Source organism: Apis florea, unplaced genomic scaffold (assembly GCF_048593485.1).
Source record: "Apis florea isolate Af1SG1 unplaced genomic scaffold, ASM4859348v1 contig_3811_pilon, whole genome shotgun sequence".
Lineage (NCBI taxonomy): Eukaryota > Metazoa > Arthropoda > Insecta > Hymenoptera > Apidae > Apis > Apis florea.
The window spans coordinates 8,922-33,368 of record NW_028256868.1 but is presented as its reverse complement, the minus strand read 5'-3'; the positions used below and the strand labels follow the sequence as shown (position 1 = coordinate 33,368).

At 35.0% G+C, this 24,447-nt stretch overlaps 1 protein-coding gene across 1 annotated transcript; it reads right to left on the bottom strand.

The window, feature by feature from the left end:
- Positions 1 to 29: 29 nt before the first annotated feature.
- Positions 30 to 23,991, bottom strand: SK (small conductance calcium-activated potassium channel). Its single transcript, XM_012484486.3, has 6 exons — positions 23,573 to 23,991; positions 19,026 to 19,161; positions 16,568 to 16,678; positions 14,377 to 14,504; positions 14,216 to 14,285; positions 30 to 13,482 (listed from the first exon to the last, which is right to left on the bottom strand). The coding sequence occupies exons 1-6, from the start codon at positions 23,986 to 23,988 to the stop codon at positions 12,883 to 12,885; spliced, it is 1,461 nt and encodes a 486-aa protein (XP_012339940.1). The 5' UTR covers positions 23,989 to 23,991; the 3' UTR covers positions 30 to 12,882.
- Positions 23,992 to 24,447: the final 456 nt, after the last annotated feature.

Here is a 24,447-nt window from a genome sequence, read left to right as displayed (position 1 = left end):
AGGATGTATCGAAGTAAAAGACAATAAGATTCGACTTGCAAATTTTATTTGTTTTTCGGCATGAAAATGCATTGGTTCATAAACATTATTAGTCATTATACTCCTATCCCTTCGTAAAGGATCGAAGATCGTTTTTTTTTTTCTTTCTTAGCAGCGTTCCTCGAAAATACACGCTACGATTAAAGTTTTATCGACTGGTGCTTCGCTTGATATTAATTAATTCGCCTATGATTAATAAGGTTTATTCTTTCTCTTTCTTTAACTTATTAGCGCCGTGATTAGCACCTCATGCACGAGTCTGCTCGATTCAAACACGGCTCGTTTCGTTAAACACGGTATTCGTTTCTTTTCTTTTTTTTTTTTTTTCCTCTTTAAAAATATGTGCTACATTTTTTTGTTTGTTTCTTTGTCTTCTCATCGCTATATTTAATTATATAATAATACGTATATATATATATATACACCTCGCATCGTTTTAATCGTTACTCGTATGTTTCGGAATAACAACACCGGTTTGTTCTATTCATTTTTTTTTTTTCTTTTTTATAGTATTACAATCTCGATGCTCCATAATGATATTCAATCTAATGGAAGATTCTTTATCATTCGTTTGAACATCGTTCACTTTATAAATGTTTTCTGTTTCTTTCCATTCTTTATTCAACATTATTGGCATTACTCGTTTTACACTGGTTTCTCTTTTTTTTCACCATTTTTTTTTTCGTTTTTTTTTATTTTCTTAAATCATCTACCGCTACGGTATCTTCGGAATTGATTAGATATTGACTACTTTCAAGATTCGTTGCGTGGGAATTGTTTTTAAATTTATTCATCGCGCAATAATAGCGTTCGCTCATTTTTATATTTTCACATTTTTACATTTTACAAAACTCGCGAATTTAATAAAATTATAAATTCCATCCTCATTTATAATCTCTTCTATAGAACGAGCGCTATCATCCGCGTTAATTGAATCGGTGATTGAGGGAACGAAGTACAAATGGAATCATATAAATAAAAAAATGAAGTTATCATAAATTTATAATCAATAAAATAAAATAATCTAGATATATAAAAATAATTAGATAGAGAATGATGATAAATATCGTTTAATTTTACATTTCAGTTATAAAGTTATAACACAAAATATTTTTTTTTTTCAATATTCAATATTGCTAAATTAAATTCAGATATTTTGATTTTTCAGAAAAAAAAAAAATTGCAATTTGTCCTTCGTCATCACCGATGCAATTTTTCTTTGAAAATTTTCAAGAAATTACTCTGCATCATTGCACGTTTCACGCCGTAACAGAGTACAACAGAGGTACCATTTTTTTTTTATTCGTTCAATCGATCTCGTTTCATTCACCACGATGTTACATTCTATATGTGAATCGTCCATTTTCCAATGGTGAAGCTTCTAAAATTTACTCAGTCATATAATACTAGGTACAAAGAATCCTATGAAACACAATGGAAAATCGAATTCGTGGAAAAACAAATTCGAAACAAAAGCCTAGAGTTTTTTTTATTTTTTGGAGTACAGGCGGTGCGATCGTCTGTTTAAAATTTTTTTTTACTTTTATTTATTTATTTTTTTTCTATTTTTCTCATTCACTCGATAAATTTCGTTATTATATATTTGGCTACAAAGTCGCTGGCCCTTTCAATTATCGCGTCGCTAAGTTTTATTCTCTTCTAAAAAGTTTTTCTATCTAGCTCTCACTTTATTCTCCCGTCGCGATTGTTCGTTTATTTATTTTATTTTTCTTTTTTTTTTCTTTTTTTTTTTTACAATCGATATCTTGTGTAACAACGGTATTTTGAACAAGTTTTTCGATAGAAAATTAGCAAGAAATATATAGATTTCTTCTCGGCTCCTCTAAATTACGGTGGACGCACCGAACATTTGGGAAATGAACGACCCAAAGATTTACAATTTTTTTTTGTTTCGCAGTTGAGCAAGCATTACATGCTTTTTCATCACCAGCCATCGTCCAATAATGTACAAGTGCTAACGCGACACCCTGTGGGTTACTTCTCTTTCGTTATCTATATAGAACTTTTCCGATGGGCTGTCACATTGAAAGGACACACATAAGATGTAGCCTGGTATTGAGAGTTCTACTTTGGAAAACTCCATATTCACGAAACTGTAAAAATAATGCCGAATATCTCTTCTTCATGTTATCCAATTCGAAAAGAATGATTGAATAAGAAATTGGATGAACAAATTTTTATTTTTCTCGTGAAAAACATAGATGTTAAATTTATTCGTCGTGCTAAATTTTTTTTTAATCAGAAAAGAATTTTTTTCAATAATTAATGATAAATAAATTTAAAAATATTTTTATATATATTCACTACTGAATAAATAAAATTTTTATTCATTTTATAAAAAATATGAATTTAAACTTTTTTCTGAATTTTTACAATGACTAAGTTTCCTTTAATAAATAAATAAAGTTTGAAAATACTTTTATGGAATTATTTTTTTTGAGACGCGAATAATTTCGTTCGATCCTACATAATAAATGTAAATTCAAGTACATATATTATTCGGCAAATAAAATTTGACGAAGTAATTTTACGTATTTTCCATTCAATTGAATTTGAACAACCGTCGCGGAATTATAGAGACCTTTTCGTTTTGTTTCAGATTTTCCATGCTCCATGCAGAGAATGTCTGTGAAGAAAAGTCTTCGTGGACTTACGTAATCAGCTTGTACAATTGCAACGTCAACGACACTCGCATTAGATTTACGTGAAAGCAATCGAATCGTATTGTGAATAAAAATGCTGTTCGTCGACTAGTTGATTAAAATATCGACACAGCTATTGTGAAAACAAATTGTCTTGGATATTTTCTGTAAACCTCGATAACAAGGTACGTAAAAGAAAATATCATAAATCGTGCCATAAAATTCGATCAACTTGAGTAAATGCAATTTTCTAATAATTATAATATTATTTTATATATATATATATATATATATAAAGAATCATTTAGAAAGAAATTTTCTGATATTTTGAATTTTTACTTTTTTAATTTTACTTATTTTTTTACTTGTTAATTTCTTATTTTCCTATTTTTCTTTATTATATATTAATCATAGTTTTTATGATAATGATTAGAATAATCATGAAAGAAAGTGTTTATGAGCGATACAAGTGAGGTATATGAAGTTAAAAATTCAGTCAGAACCGATTCGTTGTAAACAATTGAGCGATAATATAAACCTCTTTCAATGCACCATCCGTTCAGTATACCAACTACTGATAGATTAGAGCCTAACGTCGATCAATGAAGATCGTTTAGTCTAAATAAAACTGCATTTATCAATTATGATCAGGCAATTACCGAAATATTATTTCCAAGTCAGACACAAACGTTTGAATACAAAGACTCGATGACGATGAGTATGTATGATAAATGAGTGTGATAATCATAATTAGTGAACAATTTTCGTGAAACAAAAAATATTTAGCACATTTCCATTATCGCTTCATCTTTTGTGTCTCCTGTCAACGGTATATAAATAGTATAAGAGAAATAGAGAAATAGGGAGAAAGAGTTAGATAGATAGATTAGATAGATGGATAGAGAGCTCATTAAAAAAGACTGTTTCCCTTTAACTCGTGGTCGCTAGATCATCCTATATAGATTAATAGGTATTACGTTACTTAGTAATTTGTTGGTCATTTTATGTAACAGTTAGATGGCGACAGCCCGCTAGTTAATATTTGGTAAAGATCTTAATAAAGTGTTTGAGAGTTAAAACCGTTTAAACGCTACCGTTATTCATCATAATAATCATAATAATCCGTAATAATCATAATAATCGTCCGTAATAATAACAACAATAATAAATGACCAATATGTATTAATAACGTGGTAATTCTCGTATAAATCGAACGGAGAAACCGATTTCTCCGATTTATATTTTCCTCGTCGTTTATCGTCTTTCTCTTTTATCCGTCTTTTATCCCACCTTCCCCCCTCTATTTCCCCCGCTCCTCCTCCCTCCTCCCCCTCCCATTTATTTTCCGTACGATCGCAATCATTTTTTGCGATTTTCGTACGGAATATCCGCGCTGTCACACTGTCTTACGCGTGTCAACAATATCCAACGTCTTCCAATCCCGTGATCGAGAATTTGTTTCTCCCTCCATCCCTTCCCTCCCTCCTTCCCCCTCTCCTCCCCCTTCGAATGCATTGTCGATCCGTCGGCCCATCGATCAAAAGTTTCGCTAATTAAGTTTCGTAACAGGAAGGAAGAAAGTATACGAGGATCAACGTGGAAACAACTCTGTCTCTGTTCAACTACGTTTATGTACAAAGATATAGTCCGATTTATGTTCCGATTACGCCTGACCTTTTTTTTCTTTTTTTTCTTTTTTCTTTCACAGCGCGATTTGTGTGTGTGTGTGTGTGTGTGTGTGTGTGTTTCACGGGTAAATTCCGGTGTTCGTGTGCGCGTTTTTTTTTGTTCCTCTTTTATTTATTTTTTTCTTCTTTTTTTTTTGTTTTTTTTTGTTTGTTTGTTTTTTTTTTTTTTTTTTTTTCATTTTTTCGAATCACGACGCGTTTTCACGACTGTCAGCGTTGACGGGCACGAACGATTTCACGGAATGAAGGCGGCAGTTACGCACTCCCCGTGCATATTGCGCAGTACGTCGCAACCGAGTGCAATCGGTTACTCTCATATTTTCCGAGGTACACGAGAACGCGGTCCATTGTGTTATACGGTGCGCAGCGTTGAACATAGCGCGATTTTTATTTTTTCTGTAGCACAGGCTCGAAACGTCGATCGGTTGGAATAACGCAAGTGTTTCTTTTCTTTTTTTTTTTTTTTTTTTTTTTGAAAAATTATTTTATCGATATTCAATTCGAATTTAAAAATATTTTCTTTGCATCGTTCCAAAGATTTAATTTAGATGGAGAGTATTTTTCGATACGAGTTATTATTTAAAATTTTACTCGTGGAATAGTTTCAATACTTTAAACGTTATTCAAAGGTTTCAATGAAGAAGAGAAATGCAATATATATATATATATATATATATATATATATATTTTTTTTACTCATCATCTTCAACGAAAAGAAGATATAAAATATATTTGCATTATTCCATTCGACCAATATCCAAAAATTTCGACACGCAAGGAATTATCATCAACGTCGCACAACAGGGGAGAACCACCCTCAAAAATCTTCTCGCAGGGGATTCGATCACACTTTGCGCCCCAATTATTCTCGAGCTCATCGAACGTACAAAATACATATGTACACATGTGAAGTACACAACATTTAAACATTCACGAGACACTCTCGACGGGCGCAAAATTTGACGACGATCCTTTTTTTTATATGTTCGTGTATGTCGGAGAACTTGCGCGCCCCTGAACACAAAAGCGCCCTCCTCGTTTCCTTAAAACGTACGTATATAAACTCTGCATGAAACAAAGGCCATAATACACGTTTCGATATATATATGTATATATATACACTATATACTATAATATCGTGTATATTACACAATATAGTATACACATATTTACAGGTATAAACATACAAATCAATCTCGGCATATTTGCGACGGGGTAGGAGCTTTGTCATTTTGAAAATATTTCGTGTTACTCTGACCAATACGATCGAAATTAGTCGTTCGAATGATTAATCCCTCGATTAAAAGTAATAAAGCGATTAAAAAATTTTCTGTTTTAGAGGAAAAGAAAGACTGGGATCCTTGTCGATCGTTTCTTTCTTTTTTCTTTTTAAACAGTACTCGTCGGGCTATTCTCGTCAATATTGTTCAAAATAACAAAAATATTTCGGATGATGACAAAGTTGGTTCGTCCTATATGCACACGCGGTATTAATTATTTGTGTGTATGAACGTATGAAGAAGAGTCATCGAATGAAACAATTTCACTCGGGCAATATACAGATCGCCGATTTAAGGTCCTTTTCACTGATTATCACACTGGGACGATTCTTCTTTATATTTCTACTTTTTTTTTTTTCTTCTTCTTCTTTTCTTCTCACAAAAACGAACCTTTGTTATGAGGATATGTCTACCTGCTTCTCGCAAGAAATTCATTTCTATGATTCTTCTGTACCCTTTCTCTGTTCCTTCTTTATTATCCTTCTGTTAACTCGATATTTTATATTTCAGACGTTAGGTCGTTCGACTTTTCGAGAGGTATTTCTCGTTGAAATAAAATCGTGAAAGGATCTTGTATCCCATATTCTCGTCGGTAATGTGAAACATAGTTTTCAAAAAAGGATGTTAACGATTACGAATGATTGGACGAAGCAACGTGTAATAATAACATTTCCTTTCTTTTTCTCTGCGGCAGCTTGAGAAAAAAAAAACGGCATTGGAGTTGTTTAAAGAATTTTCATTTTCTTTCAAAGATACAATGTCACGATTGAACGTCTCGTCTTCACGATTCCTTATCTGCTCTGCTCGATGTGTCTACTAGTAAGAGGCTACTACTTTACGATTTACAATCCTATGCTCGTCAGTCTAATTTTAATTCGATACTCTTGATCAGCGCGAAACAATCTCTCGAAAATTCTTAATCGAATTCTCGGTTCTCAATGCAAGTTTCTTGATCGAATAATGTATCTTCAATCTTTGAAGTACGTAATCGATTAATTCTTCGATCATGTCGTTTCATTGAACCTGTCTCATATGACCAATGCGCCGTTTCGTCGATGATCTCGACGATCACCCATCTATACAAGAGTCCGTGTTTCATATAATATAATACTTAATAGAATCTCGGTCTCCTATCTGCCTAATGCATCAGTAATATTGAGACTGCATGTGTATTTTTAATTTTTTTTCGTTTTTTTTATATATATATATATATTTTTTTTTCTCCTCTTAAACTTGGCGTGGTCTTTCTGGCACTATAATGCACTTTTAAGAAATCTATATAAAAATATCGTCGTGGAGTCGTCGTGTCCAGGAAAATATCGTTGAGCCGCGACAGAGAAGTAAGAAAGAGAGTCAGAAATAGAGGAAGAAAAATAGGCATGAATGGAGAACAGAAGAATGAAATAGAAGAATGGAAAGAAAGGAAGTGGAGGATTACGTAAGGTAACACAGGATCTTGTCTAAGAAGAAGGTAGGAACGTATCGATTAGAAAAAAGAGAGAGAAATTCTTCGTGAAGGCGGCCAGAAAAGAGGATAGAAGACGGAAGAGGAATGAGAATGTTTTGTTTTAACAATTGTGTCTTTTTTTTTCTTCTTTTTTTTTTTTTTTTTTTTTTTGTTTCTTTGGTCCCGTTTCGCGTTTCGGAGTGGCCGCGAAACAACGCTTTCGAAATGAAACAATGACATGGACAAGACACACCAGGTCCCAATGTTTCAGCGGAAATGAATGCTCGATTACTTCTGAGGGCAGGGAACGAGCCTTCCTTTTCTCTCCTTCATGTTAACAAACAATCTTTTGTTCTTTCGCGAATGTGAAATGAATATATGTGCGCGTTTTTTTTTTTCTTCTTTTTCTTGAAACAACGGCCAAGATTAGCCAAGCGGTCCTTTTCTTTCTTTCTTTCTTCCTTCATTCTTTCCAGTTCGTTGGTCCACCCCCAAAAATATCTTCAAAGTTTCCTCGTAATTTTTTCCCCCTGCGAATCGATTGATCTTATCGCTATTAGTCTTCTTCTCTTTTATCCTTTTCACTCGTTTCTCCTCGGCACGTGTACAACATCGTCGCACTGTTTCTCGAAGCCTTGAACATCTTCGGGATTGATCACATTGGATAGAACGGATCTCTGGACACGGAGTGCCTCGGACAATGTAATAATATCGCCGATAATCGCGCGAAATCAACAGTATATTACGAAACAATGCGCCACGAAATATCCATAATATAATAATAACGACACGTGTCTTATGTTTTTTCCTTTTGTAGGTATATTCGTATTCTTGTTTCGTATTCGTGTCTTCGTAGCGATGGATTTTTCATTAATTTTTCAATAATAGAAGTAGCGAAGAAATAATTTCTTTCGAAACAAATTTTGACCAATATTCTGTGATAAATTATATTAATAAAATAAACTATATTAATTAAATGGAAAGAAGTACAACTGTCAAACAAGACTTAAAAAATATATCAGTATGATTTCAATGTAACATGGTTTTACAGAGGATTAAGAGTAACAAATTTCTTATATCTGTTATATTATTATCCTAAATATTGCAAACATTTTTGTATTAAATATTGCAACAATTCTATTCTCCGCAACAAAAAGAATTCATTGCACGAAACATTCGAATATTCCATGATTCCATCGCTACGACCGAATGATATTACCGTTCCTCTGTATACATGTTCATGTGTGTGCGTGTGTATAATATATTTATACACATATAATATATACAGCTGATAAAATCGAAGAAATGAATCGGCCACAGTCGCGTGACGCGATTAATTTCAACGATGCAGCTCGTTAACGTGTCTTCCCTCGTTTTTTAACCCCCCGATCACGTATTCAACGTCAACGTTTAGCCTTAATTAACGTAATTAACTCGATTCGCGAACGCAATGCGTCCGTTTTCGTTATAATATTCGAGATATCGGTGTGATCGCATTCGCAAACTTGACCGACTTGGTCGAACGTCACGCGATCGGAAATTCGGCCACCCCTCGATGGATTGACCGTGATAAGATCGAGATGGCGTGAATTTCCGTTCGAACCCGCACAATTTTCACGGTCACGCGCAATGAATACACGCGAAGAAGGGCGTCTGCGCCTTCCGCCATCGGTGAAAATTGTCACTTGAACAGGAAGTGGTAAATTAGAATGTGGGATGCGCGAGGAGAGTAAGGGAAATATTAAGAGTGAATTCAACGTTTTGTCAACAATTTTTTATTTTACACTACGTTACTATATCCATAATAAATTTTGTTTGTCCTTTTTTTTTTTTTTTAATATAAATTAAGATTTTTTATTGGGAACAAAAATTGTTTTTGGCTTTTTTCTTCTTTATAAATATATTTTTGTTGAGTTCATCCTTACTCTAAATGATTCATATGCATTAGTTGATTGAAGAGGATTAGATTTTTTTTTATAGGTTTTATAGGAGTGATGGTTATTCAGATACTTTAATACAAAATATTTCGAGGAACACTATGGTGTTTTAAACTTTATTATATACTCGTGTAATTCATTTTTTTTTCTTTTTTTTTTCTTTTTTTTTTTTTACTATGTTTCAGGAGCTTCAATTTTATAAGAAATTTTAGCCGAGGAAAGGATTAGTGGCTAAGAATATTTTTTCATCTATGAATTTTTATAAATTATTGGAGAGTATTTTGGTATCTCTAATTTTAAATATTTCAAGGAACACTATGGTGCTTTATCCTTTCTGCTGCGTAGTCATTTTTTTCTAATTTAGAAAAAAGAATTTTTTATTCTTCATTTTGTATTTTTTATGTTATTTATGGCGTATATATAGATATATAATAAATATAGCATTGTTGATCCTTCCAATGAAGAACGTTAAATTTTAATGGCACGAGGATTAAATTGAATTTCGCAGTGAATGGATATGCATGCGTTCAATCATAATAAAACGTCGTAGCATAAAGGTTGAGAAACGGAAGTTTGGGAATGGAGTATACAGAAATGTTGAAGGTTTTCTGTAAGATAACTTACGACTTCCTGTTTCAAGTGTCTTTTCATTCAGTCTCGTTACAAATTTCGTTCTCAAATCGTACTTTTGTTGAAATAATCCTATCTGGCGATGGTTTCCATTGGGTGTATGAATTGGCCCAATTATACGATCTTACAAATATCAATTCTCTAATAATATTGAATCGAAAATAATACAATTCAAAGGAAACATATTTATTTCCATAATCAAAAATTTTCAACAACGTATTTAAAATTTTGATTTCGTTATTCGCAAATCTTCGAAACTACGTTTGAAACATTTGTCGCCACGATTATTGGCGTTTTCTCGTAAAAATTTATTTTGTCTCTAACGAGAAAAATTTCTAACATCTCTTCCTCGATCGAAAAAGAGAAGATGACGGAACACTTTCTGGATACTTTCCGGAACACTTCGAAGAATTTCTGAACACATCTGAAAGCAGTTTCTCTGACGCCAATGTCTTCAAATATCTAAGAAGAAAAAATAAATAAATAAATAAATAAAAAAAGGAAAAAAAAAGAGAGAACTACTACGTACATCAAAAAACTCGTTTTTGCACGAAGTTACGTTAGATCAAGATCGTTTCGAACTTTTTTATCAAATATATCTCGTGTTTTTTTTTTATCGTGAAAAATAAATTCCCTCTCATTTAAGAAAAACAGATTACTTCCCTGTACCATCCCTTCTAAACAAGACGAAGTTACAGGGTCGCATCCCCTTTGAGCTGCATCATTTTCGTCGGCAATAATTTTCGATAAAATCAATATTTATCATGGTTGGACCATCGTACGCTCACACTCACACTCACACACATACACATACACACGTACACGTGTTCACCATCGTGCGTAGACCGTTTTATAAAAAAAAAAAAAATTTTTTTTCTCCCTCTTTCATAGGTACGACCTTTGTACCCCATACACTTGATATACGCTAACAATATAATATCTTATGTAACCTACGGACGTTAAAGCAGATAAGATCACTTTGCGTTCTTCTTCCATGCAGACCATCCGGACGTTTGCTTCGTGGTTTCTGTTGATGGCCCCTCAAGCTCGTCCAGCGTAATTCGGGGGGGTGCGGTGAAATTTTTTGTCCTCGAATAACCTTCATCCACTTGATCGACCTGGTTTTTTTTTCTCTCTCTTCTCTTCACTTGTCTTTTAGAAAGTTATATCGCCAGGTACAATCACGAGATGGTGGTTGATACGTGGTACTATTTAATGTTAATAATACAAGAGTGGAGAGGGAAGTGAATCGGAGGGGATAAATGGCCAATTTCAACAAAACATATTTCCCTCGAAAACAAAACAATTCATTATGAATGAATCTCTTTAAGAGTCTTTTCCCTTCGGGGTATAAATACATTTTCTACGAGGGTCGATGAATTAATTATAACTTCACGCTATAATACGCCACCACGTGATTGTACTTAATAAACTTGCGACGTTATTATAATCACAGCTCCGAAAATAGTAAATATGTTTTTTTCCCTCTATCAGCAGGAAACGAAGTAAGAATCAGCTCGCGGATAGGAGAAGATAGCGAGATAAGTGGAGTAGCGTGTGTATTCGGAACGATTTCTCGTACGATTAAAAAAATTTGTTGTTTGACAATCTATTCGATAGTGTGTCGATATCGTTTCTAAAATATTCGTAAAATATTTTCCACGCTATCTCTTCCATCCCCTCGCACGCGATCCGAAGCGGAAACGAAAATTCGCGTAACGAACACAGTGTGCCGCGTATTATCTCTTTTCCTAATAACATTAATATTTTAATCTTCTTATAAACGCGTTCGAAAACGTTTTTTTTTTTTTTTCTGTGCGCTCGTCCAGCTCAAGAGCCACTCTTGTTGTCCTCGTCGAGGGGAGACGTTCTCCACACGCACATTTCCCTCGTAACGTATAAAACACACCTTATACCTGTCCCTTTTCCCTTCTTCTTTTTCTTCTTCTTTTTTCCACCTGTTTTTTCCCTTTCGTATTTTTTCTCTTTTTTTCTTTTTTTTTTCTTTTTTTTTTTTTTTTTTCTTAATTCACGAGGTATACAGAGATAAGATGGAGTTCGTGTGTGTGTGTGTGTGTCGAATATATATTTAAATATTAAGAAAAAAGTTTTCAGGCACGCAAGTTGGGCAGGGGAGCAGCTCGCAGCGATTTGGAAGAGGACGCTCGCGTCCGTGAGTCCCTCCCTCTCGTTTGTTCATTGTGTATTCGCTCTTTTTTTTTTTTTCTTATTTTTAATCACCACATTGGATCGATCTCCCTTCTATGTGTATGTGTACGTGTCTCTCTGTGTGTGTGTGTATTTGAGTATGTGTTTGTGTGTACAAAGTTTCCCTTTTTACTAATTGTTTCTTTTTTTTTTTTTTTTTTTTTTTACTCGGTAAGAAGACACAATCAATCGGGAAGAGGATTGGACCCGTTGTCGATGCTACTGCAAAACTTTCAATTTATCCGCGGCTATAAAAGTAGGCGAGTCGATTCAGTCGGCGATGGCTGAGAGGCTTGATTATTTGGCTCGGTGAAAATCGCTCGAAAAGAATCGTTGTTTAAATTCGCTACGAGAGAGATCCAGACGATCGAAACGTTTTAACACATCGTACACGGTGTCGTTTCTTGAGCTTTAGGCAGTCTGCGAGTTGGGGAAACACTCGTTAATTTCTCCGCTGGGTCTCTCCGCTTCTATACTACACTTTCTACAATCAGCCCTTAAAATCGTGAAACTTGAACAAAGGGATTCTCGAAAATAGGTCTCTTAGCGCATATAAATAGATAACCAAAGTGAATATCATTACACGTGATATCTAACAATTATTATGCACGTCGTAACCATCGCAGCCAGGCCGACCTTAAAACTACCATCAACCGGATGCGAGACCTAAACTAGTTCGCGAACACTGGTCAACGAATTCGGTATGAGCCCGAATATGAACCCGAAGAAGCTTCCTATCCCCGAGAGAGTTTATCATTTAACGGACAGAGATAGATTCACGGATACGAAAGAAAGAAAATGAAACAAAGAGATATAGATAGGGATAAAGAGAGAAAGAGAGAGAGAGAAAGAGACAGAAAGAGAGACTCGGAGAACCAATTATCGCGGTGAAGGGACTCGATGGTACGCGAGCGTCGTTCAGGACACGGAGACAGGACCGTGGTCCCGTGTCCCTTTTTAATACGAGTGCTGCGGCTGCAAAGACGAGACTCAGCTGTGTGGAGACGTGTCCGACCCCTGACTGTTGCCCAGCCCTCCCATTCCAGATTGCGAGGTGAGTCTGGTGGCCGACTGCGAGGTCGTGGTCGTGGCCACCGTGGAATGTGCCAGGCTGTGATGCCTTCCGGTTTCGGGCACCAAGTGTGGCGTACGACTCGAGACTGGCGGCAGGATCGAATTGGCCGGCCAAGGGTGAAGGGACGTGGTGCTGGGCGCGCTTGGCACGCTCCTCGAGTGTGGCAGCGAGTTCGACAGATTGGCCAGAGGGTGATGGGCCGAAACTGAGATGCCCATCGTCAGGCTGTTCCCGGTTGATGCACCGCCACCACCACCGCCGCCGCCGCCGCCGCCCGTCGACGCCATCGCGACAGCGGTGTCGGGGTGAAGGAAGTTCCGCCTCTGCTCCATACGCTCGGCGTGTTGGGCCAGACACCTGGTCAACTCCTCGGGCAGCAGCTCGAGCTGAGCCTGCAACCCGGTCAGTTTCTCTTCCAAGTTCATCAGCCGATCCTCCATGCCCCCCAAACGTTCCTCCAGTGCGTCCTGGCGCGTGCTCATGTCTGACACGATCTCGTACACTGTGTTCTGCGTCTGTTTGGAGGACGATTAAGCGATTAAGTTTGTATTGCAGTTATAGAAATATTATATGGATTGAATACGAAAATGCAGAAGGCTAGATTTATCTAGATAATATTTTGAAGATTGTGTTTCATACGATTTACATACATTGCGTTTTTATTTGAGGAATGATTAGTTTTATAGATTTTAATTATGTGAGATGATTTTGATATTGTTGGAGAGTAGATTTGTTGGTAATATTTTGACAATATTTTGTTTTTAATTAATCTAAGGTGAATATTAATTTCTCGTGAATTTTAAAAATGATTTCCATACCGCATCATATTATCCGATTTTAAAATTACGAAGCAATATTGATCGAAAGTAAAAGAAAAGATAACTTTTGTTCTTTTTAAGTCGAGCATCGAGAATATTGGTTTTGTCACGAGTCCATGCAATAGGAAAAACCAGTTCAACAATCTTGAGCGATCAGAATCACCGTAACAGGCACTCGCAGGACTCGCGATGTAGGGAACAATTGAAAAGTTGCATGAATGGAGGATTAACGAACAACAACCTGGAATAGATTGTGTCGTTACAAGCCAATGGGAAACAATGTTTTTCACGGTGGAGGATAGAGATCGCGAAACGAAGAGTTTGTTTGATTTGTTGTACAAAAGCTGGCAGATCGGCAACGATAGAATTCATCGACGAAAGCGGGGCCAAGGAAGTTTAATTGAATTTTAAGTTACTTGCGTGCTGGTACCTTGGCCATATCCGTGATGGTGTTGGCATTGTCCATTAATTTTCGCTGATCCATTTTGACTTTCCTCAGCCTGAAAAGTTGGTGTACGCGGGAATTATAATCGTTCTTCTCTGTTATATAGGGAATGTCAATCAAAATATGTCGCGTGTACATCGACTTACGCGTATATAGCCAATAGAAATTTCCGCTGATGCGTTCGAACACGTCCCGGATTGACACGCTTCACCAGCCGAGTGTGCTTGTAAATTAGCCACGTCTCGCGTAACACGTTCGCTGCAGCGTTCTTCAACTGGAACAGAACAGATCTCGTTACTCCTGTTTGACGAATAGGTATGACTTTAATGCCTTGGTGTTCGATTTTGATAAATTTATGGGAAATATATTCATTTTTCTAAATAATTTCCATTCGATTTCGTAAATGATAATCGTTCGTTTTATTTTATTTGACTCATCGAATTAATGTGAATATTTATTATAAAATTGAAAGATCGATAGATATCGAATAGCGGAATGGAAATTATTGCTACAAAAATATTTCATAAATTAATAAATTAATATACAAAAAAAAATGATTTTAATTCTTATACTCTTATTCTAATTTTATTTTAGCATTGATCGAATTGCTGATCTTAATCTATATTAAACATTCGACAACAATTGACTTGTATTACTTATACAACTACAACGAGCTAATACCATTCGCTAAGTTATAATTCTTTTAATCATTCGCATAGCACCTATTTATATATTACACGATTTCGAAGCTTAATTAAATGATCCATCGAATGAAATTAAGATCCATTAAATTTCTAATTGCCGCCGATATATTTTATCTCTATCGAAATTAAAAAAATAGAGGCTTGTAAAAAGAACGTTGTACACTTTCTGCAACCAATTTCACTCGTCGTTAATTGAACAAGAATTCCAATTTCTCGAATTCGCGATAAAATAGGTTGGCAATCTCGAACGTCCAATAATCGTTTGAACGATCGAAAAAGTTATTTATTTCAACTAATGGCGAATCTAGGAACGAGCTATCGCGAAAACAATGATTTTACGTATACTTAGAACATGAATTTCGTTTAAATCGTAAATTTTCCTTTCAGCTGAATTGACAGACATAACACGTAACCATCCTTATTGCCAGTACTCTTTCGTATTTCCACATATCACCAAGTTAGTTGTGATTCATTGTGATTTTCGATCCAGAGCCAAACACTGATGTCTGTCGTTCACATGCTGTATCTCGATTGCGATGAAATTGAATACTTCATAAACGAGATATTGGCTCGTCGAAGTCTCAAAATCTTCCCTGAAAACTCGACAACGTTCAATCCATCGATTATATTGACATGGACGAGGCGAAATATCCTCTCCCTTCGAGGAACGCGGATCGATCATGCAGGTTAGTCGAAAAAGAGGTCTTTCTAACCTCCGTCATTTTTCTTTCTCTTCTTCATTTTTCACGTCTATCTTCTCTAATGGCTGGCAAGCAAGGTCGAATGCAGTCTTTGCCTTTTAAGATGCGATTTCCTTGTACGAGGAACGTCGTGTTGACCGATCGATCGCGATATTCTGACCATCAAGAATGGACAAAAATGACAATGACACACACACAATGAACTGCTCGTTTCGCGTCCAAGTAGGAAACGCGAGCCTATCTTGTTGGCAGACATTCGTATCGGTCGACGAATTCATATTCTAGGTTGAATTTTTATTTCGAATAAGGGATAAGAAGATAAAAAGAATAAATTTGATGTATTGATGATGATATACAGGGTAATCAGTTTTATTGTAAGTCAATTTTATTTTTTATTCATTCATTTTTTATTCGAAATTTTTTCCATCACAAGGATGGAATAAATATAGCGAACGATATTAGTTTGATCAAGATCGGTGTTAATGAGAAAAATGTCAAGAGTCGTTTGTTCTAGTCGTTTTTCATCATCTATAGAAGTTAAGATAAGATGAAATTAATTGTCATTGGAGAATATTTTATTGTACCATTCTTTCAAATCTCCAAATAATCGTGATATAAATAATTAATAATGAATTAAATTAGATTTAAGGAGTGAAAAATTTAAATTGAATAAATAATAAACGAACGAATGGATAATTAATACGAAGGATAAACAATTAAATAAAATTTCAACGTTAATTACTCATTAAATACGAGCCATGGAAGCCACAAGATATAACATCAATTGTATCTTGCTGTCAACGATAATAACAGTCAACACATTGTTGACTTGTCTCCGGATTATTATTCAACGTTGGAGAAGGCATCGAGACAGGTATTTAACGTCTAGGAGAACAATCCTACGCAAGATATACGAGCAGATTGCGTCTTACCCTTTTCGTTAATTGCGTATCCATCATAAAGTTGTGAACGTGCTTCTCCGCCCTGGTGAGTTCGAGCTTCCGGGAAACAACCGCCACAAGCAAGGCCGTGCATCCGGCGCCCTAAAAACACCGTCAAACGTACCTGTGAACTGGAAACTATTCATTCTACGTTTAATTGCGAAACTAGCATCCCTAATGATTACAAATTAATTTAACTAAATCTTCGTAGCCTCTATTCAAGGGAAAATAATAAGGATAAAGTAAACGAAAAGCAGAAAATATATATGCATGTTTTTCCCACCTCTTTTAAATTTGTCTAAATTAGCATCTTATCGATTTTTATTATTATTATTGTTGAAAGTTTTTTTCAAAAATTTGGAAATTCATTTTAAATTAAAATTAAACTATCTGAAGAATGGGCGAAGAAGAATGTTTGTTTTTTCTTTCTAATATTATTGCGAAATAAAATTTTTGATACATTAAAATTTAAGAATGTGTCAAGTAGAAAGTAAGAAGGATAGCTTCAATTATTTTTCGTTTCATTATTTAATCAATAATCAAATTATCATTTGAAATATTTGTACTTGTATAATTATTTCACATCGATAATTAATTTTTCACAATAGAAAATGGATTTAAATCAGGAAATTAACATGCTGCTCCATCATTTGCCAATATAAATCTTCTATTGAATATATTTCCTTTATCTTTTCAACGTCTAACAATTTAAAATTACATGTTAATTGCTTACATTCTTTCTTTCAGGACAATTTCATAGCGCTATATTTTCAATATAAAAAAAAAAAAAAAACTACTCTCAGAAAATTACTTGGAGTGGGCAACGTATTTTCACCGCGGAATTTCATCGGGTGCAAAAAAGGTTCAAAGTAAACCGAGTTTTAAAGTCTTTCCCTCGGGCATTTCGTCACTATTCGCTAACTAAAGCCAATAGTAACATTCGATGGATTTTCTTTTTTTTTTTTATCCAATAGAAAGTTTCCAAAGTGACTGATTCTCGAGCCAAGGGAAACTTCTTCGTGAAACAGATTTTACACACGTAAGTGGATGAAATTTCACGACTCATCGGATGTCACGTGTCTCACGTTCGAAGCTACTTTCTGCCAAAGTTTATTTTACGTCGCGAAAGAAGATCTTCATCCCTCTGTACTCTAGTAAAAAATTTTGCCAAGTAGTTTCTTAATAAGATATTCAAAACACGATTTTTTTATCATTAGATTTATCGTTAGATTCTTTTCACAATTTGGAATTATATCTGATTATATAACTAATTCTCTTATTCTATTTTATTAGATTAATCTAATGTTTTTATCAGGGGAATGCAGATGTGATACAAATGAGATTAATCAATGAAATTTTTATTATGAAATAGAAATAGAATCGTAGTCTGGTCGATTCTCATAAAAGATAATTCTTCTGAATCAATTTTTTCAAATCGCAACTCCTTCTTTTTGCAATATTCAAAAGAGTTTTCTTCTTATATCTATCGGTGTTAATAGCAGAATATTGGAACCATAATAAAAAGAATATGATAATAAAAATAATAAAGATTGCAAATTCTTGCAAAAAATTTCAATTAAAAATCACTCAAAATCACACCCATTAAAGAGTCGTCGATTCAGAAATCAGAATTTCGTATAAAACCAATTGTGATAATTATTTTCCAAAGACTATACTGCTTTCTACGAATACAGCTGTATAATTGTCTTTGGACCAGATTAATTCGGAAGAATCATCCATTACGAGAATCAAAGCGATAAATGCGAGCATTTGTGGATTATCTGGCGGACGGATACGTTTGTCACGGGAAATTTCATGGAAAATTGACCATAACGATCAAATTGATTAACGATTCGCAGGTTACGAGGCTTCGAAATAGGTGAATTAGTATTGGACACGGAGTGCAGTAACAATAAGGAACCAGTCCCAATGGAGAGATTAGACTCGGTGTCGCGTTTATTGTCACGAAGTGTCGTTTCGAATGCATCGTAACTACACTTGGCGCGATGCTGCGATCGATAATACTCGATTTCCCTCTCTGTATCGTCCTACTGAATTTTTTATCAGATCTATTTGAAGAAAGGATTTACGGATTCATCTTTTTATCATAATTGTCATGAAAGATTCAAAATTAAATCTTAGATCTAAATTCGAAGAATCGAATTTTTGTAAAAATAATATTGATGTGTAGATATTTTCGATATATGATACAAAAAATCGTGAAACGTCGAAAAATTGTTAGGATCAAATATTCAGAATTTTTGATGATTTATATTCTCAATGATCGAGTGAATATTTTTATGCGTTAAATTCATTGTTCAAAAATAAAATAGTGAAAGATTTTGGGAGAAAAATGTACAATAAATGTTTTCTTTTTGTCCAAGGAATACGAAAGGTGCATGCAAGTCACGCGAGAATTTCTATATTAAACGTTGCATCTTAATCTTACCATTATTCCAGTGGAAACGGCTATACCTCGACCGCAATACGTGTTGGGCACGATGTCACCGAAACCGACGCTCAGAAACGTGATAGCAATGAGCCACATAGCATTAAGGAGATTCGCGTGCTCCTCGTCGTGAAACCTGCCGCCGCACAACGGAAAACAGGATAAAATATTAGTTGATATCCAACAGGCTATTATCAAGATATAAGTAAACCTATAAATTTCTTAGCGAGATGAAAGATAATTAACTGAATGTGTACTTCCTGTGTCTGATTAAGAATCTTTGGGAAAACTCGTTTAATTGCTCTTTAGATAAGAATTTATTTGGATAAGATAATTAAATGATAATTCATTTGAATTTTACTGAGAAACGAAAATTATTTGTCGTGGAATTCATTCATTAAACACGAAGTGAACGAGTTTGAATAATTTTTTAAGTTTTTTTTTTTGTTGTTAATGGGTGGACAGTTTTAAAAACATATTTTCCAACATGTGTAAAGCTTGTGTAATGTAGATTGTGTAGGAGAAACATATAATAGCCGTGAAAGCTGTAGTAATTATTAAAGTCTCACAAGAGAGCATCTGCGAGGAGCGTCTGACCACAGATGGTCTTAATCTACTTTCTCTTGCGTCTCTTTCTTACAGTTGTTTGATAAATTGTTCCTCTCTGCAATTTTCTCTTATTGTCGGTGCACACGTACACATTTCAAGATACATTTATAATTCGTCGAGGCATTAATACGCAATATTTTCATACACGGTAAAAAATGTTTGATAAAATTAATCCAAATTAATTGTTTAATCCAACTGTTAAATCCAGACAATGCACACGCATAATTTGCATCGCAAGAGCATTTCGATTAAAAAGTGATCGCACGAAATACATCACAACTTGCTCACAGAATATTTGCAAAGTCGATAACGAGTAGTCTTCGAGTTCTGACGACATTCTCGCTTTGAATTTCGCTTTGGATTCGTAATAAATGCGTGCACCGTGGAATAAGAGCTCTTTCTTCGACGTTCAGCGAAATTCATTATCGGAAATCGTTAACCAGCCGATACATTGAAATAACATTCGCACAGGCTAATAATCCTGTTCGTTAAATCGAGCCGCCTAATAGGACAGATAGTGTTACAGGAGATTCCTTTTAGGACGAGAGATCTCTTTTACAGCTCGTCAGAAGCCTCTGATCCTGTTGATTTTGTCCGAACCGAATTCTCCCGGGCTCTCGATATTCGGTGCCTTGATCTTGTTTGATGTATCACGGTTCGTTGCATTTTAATTTCATTCGTCGTTAATTTGTTCATTGGATCGTTGTTTTGGAGAATGATAAAAGAAGGTTTTTATCATTAGGAGTAAATAATAATTATGTACGATAGAAAGCTATTGCGTTTACAAGAAGCTATTGTGCTCTTACGATTATGCAAGTTGTGTTATCGCATTTAAGTTCATTTGAAATATGGGTAAACTTAATCAAGATTCAATTAATAAAGATTCAATTAACGTCGAGTTTAATAATTTCAATTTGTTTAGGGAGAACGCATTACATTTTTACAATTGAATTTTATTTTAACTTTTGTTATCGAGATATTTTATATATACGCAGTAGCCTAATATATTTTCAATCTATGTAATAGCCTATCTGTTCCACTTAACGGATCAAATGTCTTTTCTTTCTTCTCCAATTTTTCAAATTCTCGGTGTCCGCGATTTTTCCAGATTATCCGACGTAACGAGTTTAAACGCCATTAAAAGTAATTTCGGCCGTTTCGTTTTATCAATTGGCGCAACCTTTTTCAATTAACTGTCGGTATTAAGGCTTGTAATTCAGTTACGTCGCGCGGTGTTTCCGCTGAAAGTGCGGCTTTCTCTCGAAATAATTGGAACGATCGAAACGAAAAGTGGCGGAACTCTGGTCGGAATTTTCGAAAACGACCCAAGTTTTACCCTCTCGATAAATCTTCCCTCTCAAGAAAGGAAATGAACGGTTGAAACTTCTTCTTGAAACTACCAAAAAAAAAAAAAAAGAAAAAAAAAAGTTAAGGAACGTGAATCGAATCTCTATTAAGATAAAATACAATCGTAAATTCTAAAACGAATTGTAATGCAACGAGTACGAGTCAAATTTTTCTTAATCACATTTTTGATAATTTTTTCTATGGTCTTGGCATTAACCAGAATATTAATATCTTATCACGTTCCTTTTCTTTTTCCAATCTCGGGGGAGAAAGACACTTTTGATAACTTCTTTTATTTCTTTTTTGCTTGTATATATCGGTATTAACGGTTTCATATCGCTATCAAATGCTCCCCCAACAATATTAAATCCCCTCGCCACCTCGTTCATAAAATAAAAATTATTCGAGGAATAATATATCATTTGAGAAAGTCAAGAATCATCCATAAAAACACGACGATAAAGGCGTGTAATCTAGCGGCTTAAAAAAAAATAAAGGGATAATCCTCGAAGGCTTGAAAAAGGTGAATCAGAGGTGGTGGACTATTGGCCGTAACGTCTCACATCGTTAAAAGCATCGAAGGGCGTTAAAGGTGGTTAGATAAGACAGTTGATACCGTAAAACGAGGTGGAGGAAAGGCAGGATTAGATCCCTGGGAAAGAAACGATAATATTGTAGTTTGAGATTCGAAACGACGAAAATCTACCTCCTGATGTTTGGAGAGTAATCGATCCAATCCCTCTCATTTCAAATGTGCGAAAATACTGAGAACGATATCTAATTATCGTAATTTTTAAGGAAATTCGAAGAGAAGTTAGTTTTATTTGTTTCTTGTCTCGCAAAAATCAAATTATATTAATTTGAGAAAATTTGAATATCAATTTCGAAATCTCTAATCGCTCGTGTCTTCTTCCGATGCTCTTGGAAATTTTACAACCGCTCCTTCGGTGTTCTTACGGATAAAATACGAATGCGAATCTATCGCCATTTTCCATGCACGGAAATAAGGAGGTGCCGGGAGTTTCCGGTTGAGCTCTCTTCACACGCGAATCGCTTGCTCTCGAGGGAAGCATTCCTTTCCCTCGAGAAAGCGCACGTTCGAACTCGTGTCTAAAATTCTAATTCCGAGAGAAACTGGGGCTTTGGGGAAACGGAACAACCGGGAATGAAGGAATAAGTGGCGTCAAATGATAGCAATGGTTACACGAAAATGTTCTTTAATTTGTATATCTCTCTTCTCTAAGAAGAATTTAATAAACAAATATGCATAATTTATCGTATTCCCTTGGGATCATAAGATTTTCCAATTTTGTCTTTTTAAGAAAATTTTTCAACTTAACTTAACTTAGAAAGTTTTATTCAATATAATTCTCGCTTTAAACAAATCAAATTCACAAATTGACTTTAAGCATCTTTTCCAATAGATTTCCAACCCAATCTAACCTAACTTGTTGACAAGTTCCTCGATCACACAGATTTTCCTCTTACACACTGCCATAAATCCTCAAAAGATCCTAACATGAGGGATAATCAAGAAGAGTCTCTCTCTCTCTCAAGCTGTGAATATCGAAAAGAGCTTCGACAATACTCTCTACGTGGACGAAACTTACTCCTCCTTTTCTTTCTTTTAACACTGAGATAGAGAGAGAAAGAGAAAAGAATGGTCGTCTTATTTAATGGCGGAGGAGCGGAAGGGATCTATTCATCGACGAGGGAGAAAAAGAGGGAGAGGCGAACGAGAGCTTTTGTCGAGAGCAAAAATGGGAGAGAAAGGGAAAAATGTGCAGGTTTCGCGCTTGGCCGCGCGAAAGATGGGCCGGGAATCTTATATTGGCCCCGAAGATTGATCGTTTCGATGGCCTTTACGATTCCCTAAATCGGCCCCGCTATTTACAAGAGAATTTAATTATAGGAGGGCCGGCAATCTCGACGCCCGCAGTAAATCCTTCATTGTCGTTTTAACAACCGCCCCCACGTTCCATCCTCTCGGCTCTTCGAACATTGATCTCGTCACAAGGATCTACGTGTTTGCCCCGTGTTTATCGCACGAGATCGAGGGATGTTCGTGCATTATTTATAGATGGTCGAAGTGTGTACTGGATCTGTGTTTATTGATTAATTAACTCGTGCACTTGTTACTAACTCGTATTCTATATATTAATCGATAATGTAGTTAAAATGCTTTGTTTTATAACTTTTGCAGGTATCGTCAATTCGTGAAAAAATTTATCAATGTGATTAATTATGTTATTTGGTGGATTAATTTCTAAACTAATGATTCGATTCGGTTCTTTTGTTTGTTATTTCATTGAATATTTGGAATTGATTTTGAAAAATATTTTGTAAATACTTTGTTTCTTTACAATGTATGTATTGTCGTGCGAAATTTTAAAGTATTATAAATTATACTAAAATCGTTCCTCACTGATTAATTTACAATTCCAATATCTATTAAATCAATTATTTAACTTAACTTAAAGTTTAAAATACTTTGTCACTTATATTGCATTAAAATTGTAATAAAAATATATAATCTTTGTATAAATTGATCATAAATATTTATTAATTTCATAAATCGAGGTATTTCTTACCTCTCGCACTGGCGTAACGTCCACGAGGCGATGATCCATAACGAGACCATGAAGACTAGCAACACGGTGCCCGGGCAGATGGTCATCAGTGTCTTAAGGACGAATCTGGTGTTGAAGTTAATACGATTCAAGGCCCCTATGCTGCGCGACGACGCGTCGGTGAACAGCTTCGAGTGGAGCAGCATAACGCGACAGATGAGGTAGAGTCTGAAGAACATCGGCAGCGAGAGGGTGACGTCGTACGGCACCCACGTCGAGCCGAAGTCACCGCCCTTGTTCGCCAGCTTGGTCGTCCATAGGAAGTAATACTCCCCTGGGATCGGGTGGATCGCACAGATTAACAACTCGAGCGAAATCTGCGCGATCCTCTGCCAGGTCATCGCGATCCGCCAATCGTCCGCGCAGTTATCGATCATGAACAACTGTTGGCAGAAAATTCCTCGATCGATTATCCGTAAAGAAGATGATTTTCTATTTTCGTAATGATTAAATTAAATCTCTTATCTCGATATTAAGAATTTTCAAATTTCAGATATGCTTTTTACGATTTTTTACGATTTTCGAAGAATTAGAAGAATACAATTTCAATCCTTGATACAAATACGATAAATGGTTATTAAAATATAAATATAAAAATTGGAAAGTTAATCATAACGAAGGTATAAAGTTAGAAATTTTAATTGAAAAGATTAAAATTATATGTACTATATTTAATCTTTTATCAGTTAAAAGTTACAAAGTTGAAACTTTTAAATATTGGGGAAAGGGAAAAGAAAAGAAAGAAAAAATGGAAAAAGGATGAAAAAAAAAAAAAGTTAAATTACGTGTAACCATGTATACCGATAAATCATCTCGACATCTTATTTCCGCATCGA